This window comes from Pecten maximus, chromosome 14 (assembly GCF_902652985.1).
Source record: "Pecten maximus chromosome 14, xPecMax1.1, whole genome shotgun sequence".
NCBI classification, from domain to species: Eukaryota; Metazoa; Mollusca; class Bivalvia; order Pectinida; family Pectinidae; genus Pecten; species Pecten maximus.
The window spans coordinates 469,601-496,917 of record NC_047028.1 but is presented as its reverse complement, the minus strand read 5'-3'; the positions used below and the strand labels follow the sequence as shown (position 1 = coordinate 496,917).

The window sequence follows — 27,317 nt, the reverse complement described above, 5'->3', positions numbered from 1 at the left end:
ACTAGACTTGTTAATGTTATCAATGTGTAACACTAACTAGACTTGTTAATGTTTTAAATGTGTAACACTAACTAGACTTGTTAATGTTCTAAATGTGTGACACTAACTAGACTTGTTAATGTTCTAAATGTGTAACACTAACTAGACTTGTTAATGTTCTAAATGTGTAACACTAACTAGACTTGTTAATGTTCTAAATGTGTAACACTAACTAGACGTGTTAATGTTATAAATGTGTAACACTAACTAGACTTGTTAATGTTATAAATGTGTAACACTAACTAGACTTGTTAATGATATAAATGTGTTAACACTGCTTAGACTTATTAATGTTATAACCGTGTAACACTAACTAGACTTGTTAATGTTATAAATGTGTAACACTAACTAGACTTGTTAATGTTATAAATGTGTAACACTAACTAGACTTGTTAATGTTATAAATGTGTAACACTAGCTAGACTTGTTAATGTTATAAATGTGTAACACTAACTAGACGTGTTAATGTTATAAATGTGTAACACTAACTAGACTTGTTAATGTTCTCAATCTGTAACACTAACTAGACGTGTTAATGTTATAAATGTGTAACACTAACTAGACTTGTTAATGTTCTCAATCTGTAACACTAACTAGACGTGTTAATGTTATAAATGTGTAACACTAACTAGACTTGTTAATGTTATAAATGTTTAACACTAACTAGACTTGTTAATGTTTTAAATGTGTAACACTAACTAGACTTGTTAATGTTATAAATCTGTAACACTAACTAGACAACTAGACTTATTAATTATCTTAATGTGTAAAACCTACACCCCTGGTGACAGATCTAATATGTCCGTATGATATGTCGTTACAGAAACTATAGGAGACAAGACAGAGATAAGCGAGGATGGCCAGCCCAAACTAAAACAGCGCCGCAGTCGGACCAACTTCACCCTGGAGCAATTAAATGAACTAGAGCGATTGTTCGACGAAACACACTACCCTGACGCCTTCATGAGGGAGGAGCTCAGTCAGCGGCTAGGTCTGTCAGAGGCCAGAGTACAGGTATGCATACACATCCAAAGGACCATTGTCCACAAAGACTTTGTCTTATCTCAAAATAGGTTGACTCGTCAGCATTAAGTGAAAAATCTTTCTCCATAAAGGAAGTACAATGTAGTAAGTAATATATAATTATTTTTCATGAACACCTAGTCCCTTTAAAAAAAATATAGAATAGAAATAATCAAACTACTGATAAACTATGTAAGATATCGGAGGAGTTGTAGTGTAGAGGGTGCTTCAGAAATCATGCCCCTCTTTAAACCTTAATAAAAACTAAAAGTATAAACGCACATTTTTAAATTGTAAATTGTTCAAACGATGACATGAATACAATTTCATTTGTATATAAACAAGGCAATGTTAAAAGTCTTCGTTTTACATAGTTTTGAAAAATAAAGTCATTTCACTACCAACGTCATTGCCATATGGATGCATGAATATTCAAACTCAAGCAACATTATTTAGCACTCTGATGAATGCACTTTATATTAGATGGACATGTTAACAAGCTAAATATGCGATTCTTGGGAAAAGAAAAGCCAGACGTTTATGCAGAAACAAACTATTGAATGGTCAGAAAGTATCTGGGCAACAATGAGTACAAATATTGGTCATGAACCATTGGATCATTTTTATGAAGAAGATGGCGAAACACAAAATATGACATCAGAGCTTTTTTGATCTTGTTAAAAAAAGTTTATTCCTGAATCAAACTACAGGAAGATTACTACAGGAGAAATGTGGTATCAACGAGATGGGGCAACTCTTTATACGACTAACGGAGTATTAGCCAGCTGACTGAGACATATGGTATCAACGAGATGGAGCAACTCTTTATACGACTAACGGAGTATTAGCCAGCTGACTGAGAAATGTGGTATCAACGAGATGGAGCAACTCTTTATACGACTAACAAAGTATTAGCCAGCTGACTGAGAAATATGGTATCAACGAGATGGAGCAACTCTTTATACGACTAACAAAGTATTAGCCAGCTGACTGAGAAATATGGTATCAACGAGATGGAGCAACTCTTTATACGACTAACGGAGTATTAGCCAGCTGACTGAGAAATGTGGTATCAACGAGATGGAGCAACTCTTTATACGACTAACGGAGTATTAGCCAGCTGGCTGAGAAATGTGGTATCAACGAGATGGAGCAACTCTTTATACGACTAACGGAGTATTAGCCAGCTGGCTAGCCGATCATTTGGAGACAACTTAATATCGCTGCACACTGAAATGGAATGGCCGAACACTCACCGGATTTGAATCCTTTAGATTTCTTCCTGTGTGGTTATCTTAAGGATCATTTTTCCGTCTCCGAAAGATATTGATGAACTTAAAAAACAAGAATCAGAAGGAAAATGAAAAAAAAAAAAAAAATATTTCAAGCGACACTCCTAGAATGTGACCAGAAATTGTAGAGAAAGAGTAAAGTTAGTGTTGGGACAGAATGGTGGTCACTTGGAGCTCATTATAGAGTAACGTCATAATGACGTTGGTATAAGTGAAATGACGTTAAGTTTGAAAATTATGTAAAACAAAAACTTTTTTAAAAATCCCTTGTATATGAAAATAAAAATGAAATTTGTAAATTAAGTTATATACTAATCCAATTGTATTTATGGCATCGTTTGTAAAATCTACAACTTAATACAAATGAACGTTTTCATTTCTAGCTTTTAATTCACGCTTAAAGTGGGAATATATTTTCTGAAACGCCCTGTATATACTGTTATCGTGTCTGTTAAGATCATCTATGCTGTCACCAAATTATGTTAGCCGTAAACAGGAAACGTCACATAATTATTTTTATTTGTATTAATACAAAAGTTTTTGAACACGTTATCTTATTTGTTTTCATTTGAAGATAATTGTGTAAAATCCACTTTTGATTTGTATTCATTGAAAGGTTATTTTCAAACAGTAATTTTTGAGGTTCATTTCGTAAAATAAACATGTACAAATGTTAAAATAAACATGTACAAATGTTAAAATAAACATGTACAAATGTTAAAATAAACATGTACAAATGTTAAAATAAAGATTTCTTTTATTATTTATATTCCTACTGACATAGTAACCAAACTGTAATTCTAACTCAAAACAATTGAGTATATCGACATAATAAGAAATCCGTAATTCTAATTAAAAAACAACAGATAATACTGACACAATAACCAAACCGTTATTCCAACTCAAAAACAACAGAGAATACCGACATAATAACCAAACCGGAATTATAACTAAAAAACAACAGAGAATACCGACATAATAACTAAACCCTAATTCTAACTAAAAAACAACAGAAAATTCCGACATAGTAACGAAACCGTAATTATAATTAAAAAACAACAGAGTATATTGATATATTAATCAAACCGTAATTCTAACTAAAAAACAACAGAGAATACTGCCATAATAACCAAACCGTAATTTAATAAAAAAAAAACCCAACAAACTTAATAAACAAACCGTAACTCTAGCTAAAAAACAACAGCGAATAATGATATATTAACCAAATCGTAACTCTAATAAAAAAAAAAAAACAACAACAGAGAATACCGGCATACTAACCAAACCATACTAAACCGGGGGCAGACTATAAAGAATATAGAGAAAAGACCAGGTGTTCCGGAATGGTCTTCTAGGTCGAATCTTAGTTATATCACCTGGACATACATTGTATCTTGAATATCGAATCAAAGGGAGACCGGGTAACGAGAATACATGATTCACACTACCTTATAATTATGTATTTTGTAAGGCTCACTACGACTCACGGAATTATTATAGTAATAGGTAACGTCTGTATAACAGAGGTAACATGGCGTTCACTATCTAGGACAACTGTTACATATACAAAATATTCAGATGCATTGAGTTTTTTTTATTGCTGTGAATAAGATGGATTAGCTGTGTACATCTTTACAAACTGATTTGTTTCCTTCTCCCAGCGGCCACGCTCATTGGCAGATGGTCATCACTATGGCTATACCCGATAATCTGCCTACTCCAGTAGATGGCGCTACTGGATTGCGCTCAGAAGTGTACTGGCGTGTATGTGTGAGGTTGACTGGCCGTACACTGGGGCATGATCTTGTCAACCCTTCTCTATTGTCGGCTGTCACTCATTCTAATTGATTCTTTAAGATTAATTTAGAAGAAAAATCAGTGAACGAGTAGGTCCAATTTCTTGTCATTGGCAATAAGAGGAACATATCAAAATGAAGAGAAATTCAATAATTTGCGAGCAATGTTTGCATTTGAATTATCAAACACGTGACCCGCACGCGTCATGAGGCTGGCAACAATCTGCGCAAAGACGGGCCTAACGACAGAGTTCCCGATCCAAGCTCCTTCGGGACCCGACTAATTGGATAACAGCGTCTCAACTATTTCTTGGATTATATACTGGCCACGATGCTTATATAATTGGCACTTTGAGGGCACATTAAAAGCTGACTTTAATTTGATTAATTCGGTAGTCATTTGACGAGTGTTAGTTAATATTAGCCGCTAATATTGGGAAGGAAGGTGGATGGATAGGATCTGGTCCCCTGGCGCATCAACGCTCCATGTCAATGCACACATTCGCCTCTCGTTCAAACATATATCAGCACACGTTTCGTGCCGACGTGACCGTCCCATACGGCATAGATAGGTCAGTGATGCAGACTTTTGTAGATGTAATTTGGCCATTGCAGTGTTGACATTTGAAGATGTGTTCGAAGATTTAGGAGGCTAAAGTATTATTGTCGCTTTAAATGTCAAAGGACAACGACAATTATAAGCGTGCTTGTGATAGACTGTGTCTTGTATATAACGTATCGCCTTGGTTACTCTCTATATATCCCCAGACCCCATTGATGTCCATGGTGAAGTAGATTAAATCTGATATACGGATGTATTTGCTTTATAACATCAAAATTATTATTGTACACGATGTTATGATTGAATATTAATAAGGAGTTATTGCCCCTGTCAGAATGTATAAAGTAAGTCCATGTAACGTATCTGCAATGTATATTTTAGGTGATTCGATGCAATTTAGAAATTGTACGTCCCCGATCAATAAAATGATATATACTGACAGGGATACCGACATTCGTATTTTAATATCGTGTTATCTATGTGATGAAATCGTAGGAATTATTGCATTTCCGGTGGACAATATTTCTGCTGTCGAGTTTAGTGACCAGCTTTATCCAGCAGGCGATCGGCATATCCATGGGGACAAACATGTAATGTCATTCAATTTCACGTAGAGGTATATTAACGATATCTCTGAATAGCAAAAACTGTATTAACTATACCAATCGGACACTCTCTGTAGAACTTGAAATCAGGGACAATCACGGACTCTTCAACATCAGCCGTTTTTCTCATCAGAAGGGGATTCACGGAACCTTAAACATCAGTCGTTTTCCTCAATCATAAGGGGATTCACGGAACCCTCAATATCAGCCGTTTTCCTCAATCAGAAGGAACAGCTTGCATTTAAGCAGTAAAATAAGCTTGCTACTCAAAATTTTCTAATTGCAAATTTTCAATTTTAGACGGTAACGATGTTAATAATTCCTTGTTGTTTTAATAATAAAGCACTTGTTCCGATTATCACGATTTCTGTATTTGTGATAATAATCAAGTACTTGTTCCGATTATCACGATTATCGTATTTGTGATAATAATCAAGTACTTGTTCCGATTATCACGATTATCGTATTTGTGATAATAATCAAGCACTTGTTCCGATTATCACGATTTCCGTATTTGTGATAATAATCAAGCACTTGTTCCGATTATCACGATTTCCGTATTTGTGATAATAATCAAGCACTTGTTCCGATTATCACGATTTCCGTATTTGTGATAATAATCAAGCACTTGTTCCGATTATCACGATTTCCGTATTTGTGATAATAATCAAGCACTTGTTCCGATTATCACGATTTCCGTATTTGTGATAATAATCAAGCACTTGTTCCGATTATCACGATTTCTGTATTTGTGATAATAATCAAGCACTTGTTCCGATTATCACGATTTCCGTATTTGTGATAATAATCAAGCACTTGTTCCGATTATCACGATTTCTGTATTTGTGATAATAATCAAGCACTTGTTCCGATTATCACGATTTCTGTATTTGTGATAATAATCAAGCACTTGTTCCGATTATCACGATTTCCGTATTTGTGATAATAATCAAGCACTTGTTCCGATTATCACGATTTCTGTATTTGTGATAATAATCAAGCACTTGTTCCGATTATCACGATTTCCGTATTTGTGATAATAATCAAGCACTTGTTCCGATTATCACGATTTCCGTATTTGTGATAATTATCAAGCACTTGTTCCGATTATCACGATTTCCGTATTTGTGATAATTATCAAGCACTTGTTCCGATTATCACGATTTTCGTATTTGTGATTATAATCAAGCACTTGTTCCGATTATCACGATTTCTGTATTTGTGGCAGGTTTTATGGTTGAAACCATATTCTATTTCCTCGTGCTAAAGTTAAGTTATAAGTTTCTTCATATACCTAGTGGTTCAAACGCAATATATTTAAATTCTGTGTTGCATTTGCCTATATGTCGTTAGTAAACCAAATTGTATTCATCAGAGTGTATACTACAATTTACAGTGATTCGGTCAGAGTAGGGATACAGCCCCAGGTGTTGCTGGTCAAAACAATGGTCCCCAGTTACATTCGGCCAGGAGAGATTTCGAATGCTAGCATTTATCTACGTAAACCACCACAAAAAAAGCAACGCAAGTTATGAGAGTAAAATTTAATAATAGAAAAAATGAAGTCGACCGACTCGACACAAAATTATTATAAGCTCTATTCCTGATCTATAGGAAGTAATCAAATTGTCACTGTCGTCACACAGGGGCTCGTTGTCGAATTGTCAGAAATGCTAGACACGACAACATTTAAAGTCCAGCCTTTTAAAAAAAATAATCTTGCGAAAAATCGGCAGTATCGACATGGTTTCTGGTTGTGTATGCATACTGAATTATAGTTATGTGGTTATTCACTGATGTCAAAGGCCTACCTTACTCCAAAATCGAGCCCCTGTGAAGTTGAACATCGTCTGCTAAGTTAGCGACACTGATGTGACTGGTTAGACTGGATTCTGTTTCTGATGAAATATCCTTGGACTCGTGTTCACCTACTGTCAAGACGACGTTCATTTAGAATTTAAGAGATGATATTCCTCTGAAAATAACGTAAATCCAGTCGATAGAAACATAAGTGTTTCCGAGGAATCGAGTTTGTCCTGTGCAGTACCCATTCAACGCCGCATCACTTCTAAATGTTAACCGTATATCATGCGCCGAAAAACGGCTTTATTTTTAAACAATCATAATTATGCAATTGTGAACAATTTGAAGATATCTACAAACGTTTATAAAATATAATATAAAGCCAAATTGTGCAAAAAACATTTCGTGTGATTGCTATCTATTGTTAACGACATGAGGGACTATATTATTCCTTCTGGAAATTTTGGCTGTTCCGGTATTTGAACTTGATGACGTCAGTGATAGGAGAAGCGGCAAATTTAAACGCGTCTTAAGCTACAGTAAATAACATAAAATTGTGAATGTAAATATAAGCATTGAACTGTTACCAAATGGTAGTATACAGTCGATATGAATACAATTTGCGTGACAGATAACCTAACGGGCGACATGAAATATTTATCTGTCACCCAAATTGTATTCATATCGACTGTATACTACCATTTGGTAACAGTTCAATGCTTAAATGTACAGTATTATATTGGATTTGACCTAGATTTTTAAAGCGGATGTCGTCGATTTGACCTAGATTTGTATGGCGGATGTCGCCGAGTTGACCTAGATTTGTATTGTGGGTGTCGTCGATTTGACCTAACTTTGTATGGCGGATGTCGTCGATTTGATCTAGATTTGTATAGCGGGTGTCGTCGATTTCACCTAGATTTGTATTGCGGATGTCGTCGAGTTGACCTAGATTTGTTATAAAAAAATATTGGACTTCAAATTACAGTGATTTATATATATATATATATGTTTAGGAATACTTAAATTAATTTTGCTGGCATTTGGTAAGGTCTATTGAAATTTTTCTATCTTTCTTTGTCCACATTTCTTTTGAAGAGCAACATCAATTAAAAACATAAACACGTATTCCCCCGAATAATCATATTGCAATATTCATTAATATTTTGGTGTTAATAATTTAGTGTAAGTAAGTTTTCCTAGGTAATATTTTGCAATTGTGCAACAACTATATACATATAAAAGCTAATATGTTTTCTATAAAAGAATTATCCACTCACAGGACAAACTATGGCGTTTTACCATATTCAACCTGGCAGTAGCCCTAATGAAGACAAAACTTTTATGTTCATCTATACAGATATACAATCACAGTTAATTACACTGAAACAACGTATCCACTTAAACATACTTGTATCTAATATTTAGCATGATAAATCATCTGATTGTGAATCATTAGATAAAACTACGAAAGTTTTTAGGAGCCATGACATAAATATTAAATCTCAATATTTTGACTTAATTTTCCCTGATAAATAATAACATCTGATCATCCAGACTTATTCTATTTGCAATTATATACTTACAGGTGTTTAAACTAATAAAAAAATCCATTATATTTTCGAAATTAGATGTAGGGTGTGACGGTGACTTGTCTATACTGTAGCTACAGCTTTCTTAGAAGTATTGAAAAAATAAAGCTACTTAAGGTTATCATAAAGAAAATTTAACGCATATTGACAACAAAAATAAAGTAGTACATATACTTAACATTAGTATTAAAATGCTTTGCTCATTTACATTTACATACTTTTAGCTAACTAACACCACATATATATATACCTTTGCAGACGAAGTCTTTTATACGTCTAAAAATAGATGTACTTATTTATTGAGATATAATATTATGTGATGGCCGATGCAAACTTAAGTTCAAATCAGTGAAGATAACGTGGATACATTGATTTATATTATTATATTTATTCATCAGATGTGATTCTCTATTTAAGGGATTGATCCTTATACCGTGGTCTCTGCAATAAATGTCGACTACAACGGATGATTTCGAGAAATACAACAAGCACAGTCAGACCATTTCATAGAAATTGATTAGCATAAGCTGCTCTGTCATATGTTACTTGGTTCTATTCTTAAGGAATTAAGAGTTTACTTGTACAGCTGGATATCATTTCAGTGTTGTTCAGATTAATAATTATATATATAAACATTCTGTTTATATCAAGGTTTTGTATTCGTGTTGGTAATATAAGTAATTTGTTTACATCCGAGTATCATATTTCTGCTGTTCAGATAAATAACTACAGGTATAATATTCTGTTTATATCTTGGTATCTTATTCGTGCTATTAAGATAAATAATTGTAGGTATAATTTTCTTTTTATATCTTGGTATCATATTCGTGTTATTAAGATAAATAATTGTAGGTAAACTATTTTGTTTATATCTTGGTATCATATTCGTATATAATTACATCCGTGTATCATATCTGGTTTGTTAAGATAAATATTTGTAGACATAGGTAATTCTTGTTTCTACATCTGCGTAACATATTCGTATTGGTTAGATAAATAATTGCAGGTATAATTGTTCTGGTTACAACTGGGTATTATATCTGTCATGTTAAGATAAATAATTTGAAGTATAAACATTCTGTTTACATCTGGATGTCATATCTGTTTTGTTAAGATAAATAATTTCAGGTATACATATCATATTTACATCCGGGTATTATATCCGGTTTGTTAATATAATTAATCGCAGTTACACATGTATAGGTATCCAGTTCTGTTATTATGATAAATATTTGTAGATAAAGGAATTTCGGTTAACCTCTGGGTATTATATCCGGTTTGTTAAGATAAATATTTGTAGATAAAGGAATTTCGGTTTACCTCTGGGTATTATTTTCGTGTTTTTTAGACATATTACAAAAGAAGGTATCCTGTTCTTTTGTTACAATATATGATTGCTGGTGTTTCTTTCATTAACAATCCTCTCAATTACTGATAAATTAGGGACTTTTCGTTCTTTTAGTATTTTGTTGATGACTATCAAAACAAGTTTAATAGTGAAGTGAAGGAAAAAATAAAGACACGGAACATATCTATTGGAATGTATTGACTAATCAAAAAGGTTTTATGAACACCAAAGTAATTTAAACAACGGTTTTATTCGTTTTTGACCTACACTAAAAAGAAAAAGAAAACATTAAGCATTGCCCATAAAAAGGCTGAGATCCATTAAAGTGTAATGCTGCTGTGTACGTGGTCTAGTACTGGGGATTGAGGATGTCGGGGATAAACTGCCGTCACCATGAAAGTTAATTACTCTTAATACATCTAATTGTCTTTCTAAGCTATCGTACAAAGGGGACACGACTACAGTGTAATGCAGATCGGCCCGGTTAATTGCCTATATAGTGTACACGTATATTTGCTAGCTCCAAGAAAGGCTCCCAGCACGCAACCTATATAGTGACAGCCTCCTTTTGGCGACGAGCAAATGCTCGGCTAAAATCCGGCAGCAGCCATTCAAACGTGTGAACAACAAGCATATTCACAGAGAAAGGCTATAAAGAAAGCGCAATAATTACACAACGGAGATGTTTATTAGATTAAATGTAATTGAGGAAATTTATCTTTTCTAGACACCATCACCCGATCAAGCTCTCAGAATAGTTCGTCAACTAACGATTTCTTGGAGTTTTCAGCGAGTGGAATTAAAATCAAATTATCTCCCGAGTCTAGCAGTGTTTAAGATAATCTACAGTGAAACAGCGAGCGAGGGAACTTGCAGAACGTAACATTTTGCGGACGATCAATTGCACCGTCCTACCTTGTTAAGTCAGTGTATTTTATTTATTTAATTATCACCCACAGGTGGAGGGCGTTACAGAATTTAAAAGAAATTTGGATTTTAAAATTGCTTATATAACAATCATTTTACCTAGTCTGGAGACATATATTTGACAATATTCACAAAACAATGGGTTTTTTGGGGCTCGTTTCGATTTTATTTTCCGATCCTTAATTTGTCATTAGCCAGATCATCAAGGTGGCGAGAGCGGTTAATTGGTTACTTAGTTTGATGAATTGGATCTTTATGCCCAGTGTCGGGTTTAGTTAGGTTGTTTCCTGCTTGTGGGAATAGGGTGATTGGTATTATGATGTGGTATATGTTTTTGTTATCATTTCTGATTCTCATTAACTAAAAGAAAGTATCTCTTAAATAGAATCCAATGGCAAGGGTATATACATTGTGCTAATAGAAATAATACAATATTCCTGTAAAATACAAGTAACATAATGTGGCTGCTGATGTCACCTATCTAAACACAATGCTATTCAAATACTTACTTAATGTGTAAGCGACAACAATTGACCATTTATTCTGGGGGAATAGCTAGTACAGCATTGAGATATTGAAAACTGGAGATAAGATTGTCATAAAAGTGAATAGAAAGAAATGACAATAGAATCAAAGTATAAGCCAACAAGCAGGTCACTATGTAGGTCTTTATGCTGAAATGTATGTTTCGTAGTTGAAAAATATTAAACGTATCTAAATAGAAGCGATATATTTTAAAATGTCTAGGGAAAGCCTTAATGAACAGAGCATTGCCAAAAACTCGCCATAGGTTAGGATACCTATATGATATTTTGTATCAATATACACATACACTTGTATAACTCGACACTTATATTAGGATAACGGAAAGATACATATATAACATGTATCTGGAATACAGGGAATTATAAACATCTCCGTCGTTAGCCACTTAAGTTAGCTACATAATAGATATGTATCTGGAATACAGACAGCACTCAACATGTCTGCAGTTAACCACATAAATTATATATATATAAGATGCCTATATTGCATGCCACTTCAGGCTTCCATATACATTAGGGTATCTATACAGTATGCCACTTCAACTGGCCACATAACTGTATCGTATCCCTCTCCAGCTCGCCACATAAATTATAATATATATGTAGTATGCCTATCCAGCTCGCCACATCAATTAGAATATCTATTAGTATACCCCTTCAGCTCGCCACATAAATTGAAATATCTATATAGTACCCTCTCCAGCTCGTCACATAAATTAGGATATCTATATAGTATCCCTCTCCAGCTCGCCACATAAATTAGGATATCTATATAGTATACCTCCTCAGCTCGCCACATAACTTGAGATACCTGTATGGTATGCTTATTCAACTCTCCACATAAATTAGGATACTTATATAGGATGTCTCCTAATGTAACGGCCAAATAAATTAGGATACCCATGTAGTATGTCTTTTCAACTTGCCACATAAATTAGGATACTTCTTCAGCTCGCCACGTAAATTAGGATGCTTATAATATATGCTTTTTCAACCTGCCAAAATATTAGGATATTTGTTTGATAAACAAAGCTTAAACAATAATCAACATATGTAGAGCTCGTCATATCCTTTCAGATATATATACTATTTACAGGTAACCGAATTTATCCAACATATCAACAGATCGCCCCATAAATTATGATACATATATAAAATACATATCTACAATTTGACACACTAATTATGATATCTTAATAACATGCTTCGGTAACAGGATATATTCAACACATAAACAGCTCGCCCCATAAATTATTATATATATATAAAGAATACATATCTACAAGTCGGCACATCAATTGTGATATCTATATGATATACTTATATAACAGAAAATAATATATCGACACCATGGGAAATAAATTAAAGCATCAGTGTAATATGTGTGTACCTAGGTATGAGGAAATAATTGACACATCTACAACTTGTCACATAAATTATAATCTTACAATGCTTATATTCAACATATTGTATGCGCATATTACCTATAAAGACGTTTCCGGTAAAGTATGATAGATCGTTATGTTTCAGAAGGATAGTTTGATAACAGAACTAGAGTAGTTAATTTTCCGTGATATTATAAATTTTGGGATGGTAATAAACAAAATATGCCAAGTCACTTGTTAAAACACGCTGTTAATGGTTGTATAACAGTGTGGTTTTCATCATTATTTACAACTGCCAAACTAAATCAGATGTTTAATTATCTCACACCTCATGAAAAGGTTGTAAAATCAGGTACTTGGCGTGCAGGGGTATTCTGTGGTTAAACAGACGATTATAACAGCGATAGTGATGTTGATAAGGCGTGAAGAAGAGTTAATTATAGAAATCAGATAGATGGAAACGGCTGCTATATCGCATTGGCAAATTACAACAAAAATGGCATTCCCTGTCGATCTCTCCTTTCCGGGCAAATTGAGCATTATTATCGTTCCTTTGGTTTTGACCATTTTTCATGAGAATTTCCCAGTCCTTGTGACGATTACCGGTTTGTCATAGCCGTCCCAGGGGAGGTTGTTCTCTCACATTATACCAAGATAGTGTCAGAGACAATTGATATTCTTTTCCTCCTTATTGAATAAGCCTGGTAACATTAGGCACAGCTCTCGTATGTTACTAATAATCTAGTTTGCAATAAATCCCAGTTCGGCTATTGTTCTCGTGTATCAGCGTGTTACACGATGACAATCTTCAAATGACATTGATCATTGTCAAATCGTATCGTCACAACCATACTTTTCGTGTCCACGCTTCCAACCGCAATTCACGGGGAGAGGATTTCGAGGGACTAGTGACGCACCGAACACAAGCAGCACCATGTCAGAAAAATACATAGGAAATTGTTCATGTGATTATCTGTCCATTTGTCAGAAGTTAAGATTTGTCAAACTCTTTTTTAAAACGATTTTGTAATTTGATTCTTTTCAATACGAATACAAGTTGATAATTTATACAATTGTTTCGAACGGGAAATGGCACAATTGGACAAATCCGTTGTCGCCATGGCCTTTCATTTAACAGGCAAACTTTATATTCAGTTGAGCATACGAATAAATCTTTTCGCGGATATTCTGCCTAATATTGTTTCGAAGAACACATCAAGATATAAATAGACCGGTGTTATTCATGGTTGTGACGTCTGATCATCGCAACAGCAAGAGGAAAAATAATATATACTCAAACATACTATATCATTCAGTTAATATAACCCACATTAGTTACGAACTTGATTTTCTTGTGCTCATTGTATTTACATATATGTATATTTGTTATGTTGCAAAACATAAAGATATGTTAAACGCGATGACTTTGCTGGGTTAGGATAACTATAACCCTGTTTACGTTTCTTTAGCTAACATTACGCATTACAAGTATAGAAGCTCTATATGTACTCTTCGTAACTTAAAAACAGCTCTTTTATCCTCGATTCACATTCGTGATAATTTCAATTTTATGACAAGTAAAAAAAAAAAAATTTAAAATGAGACTTTGGTTGGCAATGATATAATATGAAAATATAAAAATAAATACAATTCAATGTCGCACTGACAAAGTTATAATATTCTACAATGTAGATCCTGGATTTACACTGACATTGTGAGTGTATCTAGTGATTTGTGTTGCCCACATTTCGTCCCTCTTCTTTCCGCGACAGACTGTCTGAGTCTTTTCTCCGTCTGTGTGGTACATGCTCAAGACACCAATTCTTAGCAGAAATTGCCATTTTTCGTCACTGTACTTGATCCCGTTGAATTACTTTGATGAAGTTAATACCGTTATCATAGAAGTTTCTATACACAGAGGGAATTAAGGAAATGGCCAAATTGATCAAATTATAAGGGTGAAGAGAGGGTATAAATAAATAAATTACATTAGCTACAAAGCAATACTTGATTGAAGTTGATGAAAGTAATACAAATTTGATTAACATCATATTTTCTCAGGTCTGGTTCCAAAATCGGCGAGCAAAGTGCCGCAAACATGAGAGTCAGATGCAGAAAGGTAAGAGGCTCACCAAGGGAGAATTTTATTTTATGTTTTATCAAAAGTTATTTAATATACTCAAAGTTATCTTATGTTGGTGGAAAGGAAGTTATATTTAAAAATGGAAATCTAATTTAGTTAAAATGCCAAGGACAGATAATATAGCCAAAGTATGGATGAGCCTGAACGTGATATATATCATATGATAAATTTAATTTTCGGATTTAATCATGTGTATTTGGAGCGAACACATTTTATTCTCTGACTATTGAAAGCAATTTCAGTTAGACACAGTTCAGTATGATATCTTTTATGGAAGACGTTAAGTATTGAGGTCAATTTTTAAACTGATATATTTTCTGCATCATTGTATATTTCACTGTTGGTAAATACGATAAAACTAGCAAGAAACACGAGAGGTTTCCTGTCTTTAAGAATAATAATGTCCATCTTTCAAATGCATTAAACATAATCACAATGTAGAGTTAATTTTCAATCGATTTAAAATTGAATGCAATTTCACGTTCTTGCGCAATCACACACACATTAAAATAGGAACGATCATTCATGAAATGAACAAAAATATCAGATTCAGTTATTATTGGTCAATGCAAGCATCAAATTCCTTTTTAAATAATGCAATATGTAAATATTTCTTTATCATTTTACATTCAAATTTCATACATAAGGTGTTGTTTTATTACAAAATACATACATGAGGTGGTTTGTATTACAATTTTACATGCATAATGTGTTGTTTTATTACCAATACTTGCACAAGGTGTTGGGTTATCACACAATGAATACATAAGGTCCTGTTTTATTACAAAATAGATACATGAGGTATTGTTTTATTACAAAATTCATACAATGGGAGTTGTTTTATTACGAATACATGCACAAAGTGTTGTTATATTACAAAATAAATACATAAGGTCCTGTTTTATTACAAAATACATACGGTACATAAGGTGCTGTTATATTACAAATTACATGCATAAATTGTTGTTTTATTACAAAAAAAAAATACATAAAGTGTTATTTTATTACAAAATACATACATCAGGTATTATCTTATTACAAAATACATACATAATTTTTTGTTTTATTACATATAACGTTTCTAAATTCCAAAAATATTCCTTCAACTTTTGATAAAATGAGGGTAAAGTATAAATTTTCAGATTGTGTAATTTATTAGAATTGGCGATATATATTGATTATCAGCATAATTACCATTATAAAACCAATACCAGACATACAAAGTAAATTGTCTACCTTAGCTTCTTGGACTAAACCAAATGAACTATTGAGTGTAATATAGCGTTTTGTTACTGCCTTATCGCTATATATTCAACCACATGTACTTCACACAGCACCAATAAACCTCGTAAATCTGTCTTAGAAAACTAGAACAAATATCCACTTTATTCTAGGTAAAAGATTCGTATGTGGTAGTTACAAATTCGTGAGCAATAGTATGATTAATTATAACTCCTCATCAATCTACATATTAATTAACGGAGTAAGACCTTCTGTCGTCCGATACATGTGTTCTTAAATCCGGAAGTAATTATGTTATTTGAAATTCGACAAATGCGACTTTTAGTTTGATCACTTTCTCCATCATTATTGTAATAGTTTATTCAAACCCTCTTAAATAAATTTATATTAGTCCAAACGATTGCCCATTTCGCCCCTCTTCGTATAACAATCGTAACCGCACAGATTGAATAGCTTCCTCGAAGCTGTGAAGTAGGCAGTACCGGTTACTTTTCATCTTCATATTCAGAGTTCATCCAAGTAGATTAAGGCAAACTGGTTTACAATATCCATTATCTCGTGTTATTGTCGCACCTCCATTAAGAACACAAGCTTAATTCGCCTCATACGGCCCGTTTGTAGGAAGCGTGATTGCTTCAATTGATCTAATTGACAGAGGGAAGCTGATACAAATGACATCGATTGCCTCATACGGCGAGAAGACTCTCCTGACATAATGGCAGTGATTAATCAGATTTATTCTGGCAACAACCTTAGCCTCAGATATTACATTAGGCAGTAGAAATGTTCAAGCTCAATAATGAGAAGTCAGTGAAAAGCGTTCCAATGAGAAGATCTGAAAGTCTAATTCACTCAGGGGTTTGCACAGGAACCATAATGGCTTCAATGCCACGCGGATCGTTTCAGAGACGACTTTCTTTGATTGACTATTTATTTGAAATTCATGACGAAATAATACGATTGTATGGAGTTTAATTTGGAAATAAAGATACATAATGAATTTATGAGGACTAGATAAAAGTAATCATGGTATCAAATTCATGTTCTACATTCATTGCAAATATATTTCTCAAATGGAATGAGATTATCTGATTGCTGTGTGTCTTAGTGAAACTAATCCGACCCCGTCATATAAATTCTCGTAATTAAACAATTTCTTTTATTTACGCTGCGCATATACATTCGCACCCACACAGTTTACGCTAGAGTACAAAAGCCCTGTTGTGCAAGTGATTTAGATAATTTATAGTCTGATTATTTTGCGTCCTCCGCTTCAAGAACGACTTGATCTTATTAAGTTATCAAGTTCCTGCTTCACAATTAACCCTAACAAGCAGGCTGCTCTAACTTAAATTGGCAAATTGTTTTTCACAACAGTACATTGACTGCAGATATAGTAAGTTACCTTTAAGACTCGAATCTCCATGAAAATCGTCTAAGTAGATTAGACCCTATGTTATATACACGCCTAAGAAAAATCGATTGGTTACAAAAAAAAATGAATCGAAAAAAAATCCTACTCTTGGCTTCTATTTTTAATTTTGTTTTACCATACACAATATCGCCTTATGTTATTTCTCTTTACTTTATGGAATAAAATAAAGAGAAATAAGATAACGGAATCAAATAAAGCGAGTCGCGATATATAATTATCTAAAGCATCGATATGATATTGAGTGTTTGATGATGATATTATTTTGGAAGTCGTCCGCGACGAGAAGACATTTTCTATTGTTAGATGTTGGCTATGTTGTGATACTTCCCTAAATATTATTTTCCATTGAGCTGACCTTATGAAACTGGTAAAAATTTGATGCAATTTTAATTTTTTGTCAAAATATTGTTTCCAACAAATATCTTCACATAGAATTTTGGTTTGCAGGATATATTCTAGTGAAATGTTTAACATGGAAAATATATTTTAATTGATATAAACCTTGGTTGATACAATTGATTGTTCAGGTATGTCCTCACTATGTAAATACAATAACAATGCAGGTGTATTCACTCTCCGGCTTTGATTGAAATAAATCCCAAATATATTTATAAATTCGAAAAAAGTTATCATTTAACACAGTGCCATATTAACACGCATATACATACATGTATATATATATAAACATATATATTGAACTTTAAACAAAAACGCTGTGCATCAGTAGATATTAATACATATATATATATATTCGTATATATTATCATAATGTCTAATAAAAATGAAATATAAGTAAGCCTTGCTCGTTAACGCTGTAGTGTAAATTTGAATACTTTTACATCTTATCATGCAGTTTAATATCGTTAAAGCTGGATTATTCTTATTTGTCTTTAACATATGGATAATTGTTCTATAAATCCATACTGTTCAGTAAACTAACTGCGCATTATATATGCAGTATACACAAACATAATTGTAAATTGTACACATATTACTGCATATTACAAAAATAATTGTACATTGTATACATATTACAAACATAATTGTACATTGTATACATATTACAAACATAATTGTACATTGTATACATATTACAAACATAATTGTACATTGTATACATATTACAAACATAATTGTACATTGTATACATATTATAAACATAATTGTACATTGTATACATATTACAAACATAATTGTACAGTGTATACATATTACAAACATAATTGTACATTGTATACATATTACAAACATAATTGTACATTGTATACATATAATAAAACATAATTGTACATTTCATAATATTACTACATTTTGCAAAAATAATTATATACTGTGTACATATTATAAACATAATTCTAAATTGTATACATATTACTACATATTCAAAAATAATTGAGAATACCTATACCTATGCTGTAAAAAATAATAAATTTTATAATCTGTTTCAGAAAAAAAAGATGATAATAATAATCATTGAATTATTAAATAGTAAAGAAAATAATCGAACAATGAGTGCATCCAAATTCACTAGCTGTAGATTATGGATACTAAACAAAGCTCAATGTACATTACGTACCAACATAAACAGACATACATTGTATAATTCTTCATCTTTGTATAAAAAAAATAAACAAAAAATATCATACAATATATTCCTCCTTACACGACCTGGTAAATTTATCAGGTTGTTATGTACACTTAATAAAGAGTCTATCACTCACCTTCGATGTCTCGAAAAACGTGGCTTGATGAGTTAATGATGCCAAATTTGAATATAAAGATAAATACGTGTTTTTTTAGGTGCTAGTTATTTGTTGTCTCCTGTCATATTGAAAGGTTCACTTGTGTATTTTATAAGACGTACGATTTTGAAAATGGTCTTTTATAGCATATATATATGTATATTGCAGCAGTGACTAATTAAAATATGTATATTACAGCAATGACTAATTAAAAGATGTATATTACAGCAATGACTAATTAAAATATGTATATTACAGCAGTGACTAATTAAAATATGTATATTACAGCAGTGACTAATTAAAATATGTATATTACAGCAGTGACTAATTAAAATATGTATATTACAGCAGTGACTAATTAAAATATGTATATTACAGCACTAACTGATTAGAATATGTATATTACAGCACTAACTAATTCAAGTATGACTATTATAACAGTAACTAACTAAAATATGTCTACTACAGCAGTGACTAATTTAAGTATGACTTTAACCCTAATTAAGTAAACAGCAAGAGCTATATTAATTCTTTGTTACAAAATGAAGATAATATTAACGGTAATGCTGCTCGTCCTGATTGGTTTTGGCTCATTCACTGATCAGCTTAGAAATTATTTTCGTATCAACTTTGATGTAAGGATGTAAGAGTTTTACTGTTAATTGAATTTCTTACATAATTTACCAGTTTTCTTATTTAATCTTATATCAATTTATCTATATTAATGCTGAATAAAATAAGAACTTAATATCTTTATCAATGTTAAGGAAAATCATCAAACCTACAAATATGATATCCGTGGTATCTGGGTGTGTGAGCTTGCTGTAGATGCGGTCCTGTTAGCCACTCGAGGCGGACCTTTGTGTACAATAGGCCACAGCGGGCAGCCTCAGCCATTTTACAACGTAGTGTGCCTCCAAATTAGTTCCTCTTCGCACAATTACAATATCGGATTGTATGATCAAAAGTCAAATTGACTTCATCAAGTATTTTATTGGAAAAGTGGCTAGCAAACATCTCGAGTCGGGCCAAATAGTATTGACAATTTAGCCCAAAACTAGAATTTTGAATAGCGTACCACTGGTGTATTAATGAAAACAAATATTTGGTCACAACTCTAGATCAGGATGGGTTCCTAACCCACAGATTTCTCTTTTTCAAAAAAACCTGACCTTTTGTGTTGAGTTGATGAGAAGTGTCTGTCTTGCTCGTCTTTTGCGACGCCTCTCCTGTTAACATATTCGTCCGCTGAACCTAATGAAATAGGTCCGCGCGCAAATTGACTAACATAAAGAAGCTTAGCGCGAGTGATTAAGGTTTTGAGTATCATTAGCACTGTATTTATAGTCGACACTAGTCTGATTCCGCGATATTTCTTGTCAGAATGTTGCATATTGAATACAAACAATCCCTAGTAGCTCCAATTATGATTGGAGACGGTTTGTCAGCGAATGATGAATTACAAATCATTGCTGGAATATGATAAAGTGTAATTGGTGACCCGCCATTGTTAAAACTCTCTAACATCTGAAGACACATTTACATTGGAGATGGGAACATGTAGCCAATTTGTATATCTTATGATTTGTAAACATGTAAAGGGTTGATGATTGATGGCTATAATACATCTGTACGCCATTCCCTCCACCAATGATACAACTACTGGTCAGTAGTATTATACCAACATCAAATTTAGATAACCTTATTAACTCTGCCATATCCTATCCTATACAGGGGTATGGCACGGATATATAGTAGGGTTTTTCAGGAATAATCCAATCATGTGAACTTTATGGAACAAGACTTAAATAATTTATCTAACAAAACATCTTTTAAAGCAATGACAAAAACCAAATCCACACATTGATTGTTTTTATAACGTAAACGTTTTTGCAAATTTTGCTGAGCATACGTTTTGTAGTGTCTATCAATGAATGGTCTTTATAAAGACTACATATTGTCATGTCATTATCTGTTTAGACATCGTATTAGGTCATAACATTTGAACTCATCAGAAAACAATAATGTGACAAGTGTAAAAAATATTCACATTAAAACTCCTAATATGTAAAAGTACCCACAATAAAACTCCCGATAAATAAAAGTGCCTACATGTACATTAAAACCCCTGATCTGTAAAAGTACCTACAATAAAACTTCTGATATATAAAATTACCCACATGATGTATAAATATAATGTTTCTTTTTTAGCTGGAATCATGCTGCAATCACAAGGAACCCCACTTGACGCCTGTAGAATGGCCCCGTTTGTCAATATGACCCAGGTTCCAAGGGAGCCCGTGGATCGCCTCCATTTTGCACCATTTCTACCTTATTACCAACTTCACGCTGCGTCGGCGGCTGCGGCGTCGACAACTCCTCACCAGCCAATCCACCCTCTGTTGTTGTATCATCATCACTACGCCGCCGCGCTAAACTACGCAACTCTTCATGACAGTAGCTTCAAATCCTCAAAAAATTCCAGCATTGCCGATCTCCGGCTGAAAGCTAGGCAACATCTGGCCTCACTCGGTATATGAGTGACAAAACGTTGTTTTGTATTTTTTTCGATGACAGAAGGACGGTCATTCTGATTCAAAGGGTAACATTTTACGTAGAGAGATTTATTGAAGAATGTGTAAGGACAGAACATTCCATCGAATAGAACCGGAAGTGATGTTTTTATCAGAACCTGTCAGACTGGTAGTTTACACACAAGAAACGCATTTACCTCATAGGAAAGGTACGGAACATTATGTGGCTATGGACTTTATTATATAGGCATGCTTATTTCAAAAGCGATTGATATATTCAGTTAAAAACCGGAAATGTGTGCATAGCCTGCATCCCAACATGTCAAGCATTTAATCGCCATAACATACTGTTTCCGTTAATCCTGATATATCAGGGTAACTGATCATGATGTGTACCTTATCATTACACGTCATTGACCTTGATATGTCAGACACTCATTGTGATTAATCAGGAAATCTTAATCTAATCAATCTGAGTTTTTCGACATCATTATGCGCAACATTGCAATTAAAAACGGGCGCTTTACTGCTTTTACTTAGTCTAGATAATCAAGATACACATTTATCGATTTAATTAATTATGATGCGTAACTGTAATTAATTCAGTGTGTACGGGTAATTACATGTAGTTATGACGTGCGCGTGTAATTAAGACGTATATGTGTAGTTAAGACGTGTACGTGTAATTAAGACATGCCCGTGTAATTAATTAAGCCGTGTACGTGTAATCAATTACGACGTGTACGTGTAATTAATTCAAACGTGTACGCGTTGTTGATTATGACGTCCAGGTAAAGCTGATTTTCACGTGTAAATGTAATTCATGATGACGTGTCAGAGTAATACCTGACAACCTGATAATGAATTAATCTAATTTGTCGGTGAAACTAATTTCGACATGTCAGATTTCAATGCTATTATTTACGACTCGTAAGTGTAATTCAGCACAATTTGATAATGAATTAGTTTTTACCTGTCAGTATAATTAATCATCAGTTTAATCCATCACTTCTTGTCTGTACCATTATCCATAATTTGTCGGTGTAATTAATCCGAGGACGTCATTGTAATATATCACGACAATGTAAGTGTATCTAGACTACAGTGTAATGACCAGCCTATCTAACTACGACACGCGAGTGTGATTGAATCTAACTCATTTGAATAATTAATTCAGACACATGAGTGTAATTGATTATGACTCGTCCGTGCATTCGATGACGTCATTTGTGGTGTAATTAATCAAAAATCGTCCGTGTAATAAAGTAAGACAGTCGGTGTAATTAATCATGACTATTCAGTGTAATTAATCATGACTATTCAGTGTAATTAATCATGACTATTCAGTGTAATTAATCATGACTTTTCAGTGTAATTAATCATGACTATTCAGTGTAATTAATTATGACTATTCAGTGTAATTAATTATGACTATTCAGTGTAATTAATCATGACTATTCAGTGTAATTGATTATGACTCGGGACATTCGTGTCTATAATCATGACTTGTCGGTAAAGTTAATCAGGATTCATTAGTGTAATTAATCACATATCAATGTAATAAGTTACAAATGTTAATGAATTTTAGTCGTGACGTAGTCATTACGTCAGTATGATGTATCAGGACACGTCAGTGTTATCAGTAATAAAGATCTTACAGTGTAATTAGTGTTACTATTCTCTAGTCACTAATCTTTACATATGATGATGTATTTAGTTCTGATATCTCTATGTTATCACGAGATGTAATTCGTTAGTATAATTGTATATATTTATAATAAGATATTGATCTTATGCATCTAATCATGTATCGCTGTTTGTTATTTACGCGTCTAGGTCACTATTTCTGATAATTTTTGTAATGACTATTTACAGAGTCGGCATCAAATCCAAATCAAATTCTGCTTTACATGTACGACATATCAGTGTTGGTGATTGCTAGCTTCTTTACCTTTTTATCAAACACTTCTATTTTCTCGAAAATAAATTAATTTCCACTTTCATGGTAATTATTTTGAATTGATAGTTCCGCTATGACCATGTACAATAGAATTGGAATGATGTCACTCAACATAATGATATATCCTCACCGTGCTGATATCGCCGGGTTCAGCAATATACAACGATTCGCCTCGAGACATCTCGATACAGGGAGTGTCTGATCAGCTTTATATCATATCTAATCCCCTCGATATATATTTCGGTGTAATTGGATTTTTATTATCTCAGTCTGATTAATAACATTTCATTTTGTTTCAGTTATACAATTTATAATTATGGTGGACGACAATAGCATTTAGATTGGCGATACGTTTTCCAAATCTACCGACCGTATCTGTCCCTACATTACACTGACTGTTACACAGTGTTCGGCTAATACATCAATCTAAATACCAGTATTTGATTTGCAGGCATACTGTCTGACGTTTGTGTACAACTACAATTTGATAAATGATGAAGCTTATATGTTAAAGTTTTTATTATATTCAAATATAAATATTGACTTGTACTAAAATATTATGTAAATGTAAATAGTGTGGTAATACTTTATGTTGCTAAGTTATAATTTTACCTGTAAATAAACTATACCATACAAGACACGAGCATTTTGTCATTGAATTCAATGTAACGCTGTATAATGATCAACAAACTGACAGACCGGTAAAGAATGCAGGGAAAATGTAGACAGGATGTCTACTAAAACCTGACAAAAGTATGTTATACCGAACCTTCCCCACAATACACCACACAGTATGTTATACCGAACCTTCCCCACAATACACCAAACAGTATGTTATACCGAACCTTCCCCTACAATACACCAAACAGTATGTTATACCGAACCTTTCCCTACAATACACCAAACAGTATGTTATACCGAACCTTCCCCTACAATACACCAAACAGTATGTTATACCGAACCTTCCCCACAATACACCAAACAGTATGTTATACCAAACCCTTCCCCACAATACACCACACAGTATGTTATACCAAACCTTCCCCCACAATACACCAAACAGTATGTTATACCAAACCTTCCCCCACAATACACCAAACAGTATGTTATACCAAACCTTCCCCACAATACACCACACAGTATGTTATACCAAAACCTTCCCCCACAATACACCAAACAGTATGTTATACCAAACCTTCCCCACAATACACCAAACAGTATGTTATACCGAACCTTCCCCACAACACACCAAACAGTATGTTATACCAAACCTTCCCCACAATACACCAAACAGTATGTTATACCAACCTTCCCCACAATACACCAAACAGTATGTTATACCGAACCTTTCCCTACAATACACCAAACAGTATGTTATACCAAACCTTCCCCACAATACACCAAACAGTATGTTATACCGAACCTTCCCCACAATACACCACACAGTATGTTATACCGAACCTTTCCCTACAATACACCAAACAGTATGTTATACCGAACCTTCCACACAATACACCAAACAGTATGTTATACCGAACCTTCCCCACAATACACCAAACAGTATGTTATACCGAACCTTTCCCCCACAATACACCAAACAGTATGTTATACCAAACCTCCCCCACAATACACCAAACAGTATGTTATACCAACCCTCCCCCACAATACACCAAACAGTATGTTATACCAAACCTCCCCCACAATACACCAAACAGTATGTTATACCAAACCTTCCCCCACAATACACCACACAGTATGTTATACCAAACCCTCCCCACAATACACCAAACAGTATGTTATACCAAACCTTCCCCACAATACACCACACAGTATGTTATACCAAACCTTCCCCACAATACACCAAACAGTATGTTATACCAACCCTCCCCCACAATACACCAAACAGTATGTTATACCAACCCTCCCCCACAATACACCAAACAGTACATGTATGTTATACCAAACCTTCCCCACAATACAACAAACAGTATGTTATACCAAACCTTCCCCACAATACACCAAAAAGTATGTTATACCAAACCTTCCCCACAATACAACAAACAGTATGTTATACCAAACCTTCCCCACAATACACCAAACAGTATGTTATACCAAACCTTCCCCACAATACACCAAACAATATGTTATACCAACCCTCCCCCACAATACACCAAACAGTATGTTATACCAAACCTTCCCCCACAATACACCAAACAGTATGGTATACCAAACCTTCCCCCACAATACACCAAACAGTATGTTATACCAAACCCTCCCCCACAATACACCGAACAGCATGTTATACCAAACCTTCCCCACAATACACCAAATAGTATATTATACCAAACCTTCCCCACAATACACCACACAGTATGTGATACCAAACCTTCCCCACAATACACCAAACAGTATGTTATACCAAACCTTCCCCCACAATACACCACACAGTATGTTATACCAAACCTTCCCCACAATACACCAAACAGTATGTTATACCAAACCTTCCCCACAATACACCAAACAGTATGTTATACCAAACCTTCCCCACAATACACCAAACAGTATGTTATACCAAACCCTCCCCCACAATACACCAAACAGTATGTTATACCAAACCCTCCCTCACAATACACCAAACAGTATGTTATACCAAACCCTCTCCACAATACACCACACAGTATAATATACCAATCCTCCCCCACAATACACAAAAGAGTATGTTATACCAAACCTTCCCCCACAATACACCAAACAGTATGTTATACCAAACCTTCCCCACAATACACCAAACAGTATGTTATACCAAACCACCCCCACAATACACCAAACAGTATGTTATACCAACCCTCCCCCACACACACCAAACAGTATGTTATACCAAACCCTCCCCCACAATACACCACACAGTATGTTATACCAAACCCTTCCCCACAATACACCAAACAGTATGTTATACCAAACCTTCCCCCACAATACACCAAACAGTATGTTATACCAACTCTCCCCCACAATACACCAAACAGTATGTTATACGAAACCTTCCCCACAATACACCAAAGAGTATGTTATACCAAACCTTCCCCACAATACACCAAACAGTATGTTATACCAAACCCTCTCCACAATACACCAAACAGTATAATATACCAATCCTCCCCCACAATACACCAAAGAGTATGTTATACCAAACCTTACCCACAATACACCACACAGTATAATATACCAATCCTCCCCCACAATACACCAAAGAGTATGTTATACCAAACCTTCCCCCACAATACACCAAACAGTATGTTATACCAAACCTTCCCCCCAATACACCAAACAGTATGTTATACCAAACC

The 27,317-nt window shown here is 33.8% G+C and overlaps 1 protein-coding gene across 1 annotated transcript in view; it reads left to right on the top strand.

The window, feature by feature from the left end:
- The window catches only part of LOC117342575 (short stature homeobox protein 2-like), a 48,896-nt gene extending 24,339 nt beyond the window's left edge, over window positions 1-24,557 (top strand). Inside the window, exons 2-5 of the mRNA XM_033904767.1 lie at window positions 863-1,053; window positions 14,979-15,036; window positions 21,460-21,471; window positions 21,715-24,557. Coding sequence (XP_033760658.1) covers window positions 863-1,053; window positions 14,979-15,036; window positions 21,460-21,471; window positions 21,715-22,019 — 566 coding nt within the window. The 3' untranslated portion in view covers window positions 22,020-24,557. The remainder of the gene's footprint in view (window positions 1-862; window positions 1,054-14,978; window positions 15,037-21,459; window positions 21,472-21,714) is intronic.
- The last annotated feature ends 2,760 nt before the right edge of the window (window positions 24,558-27,317 follow it).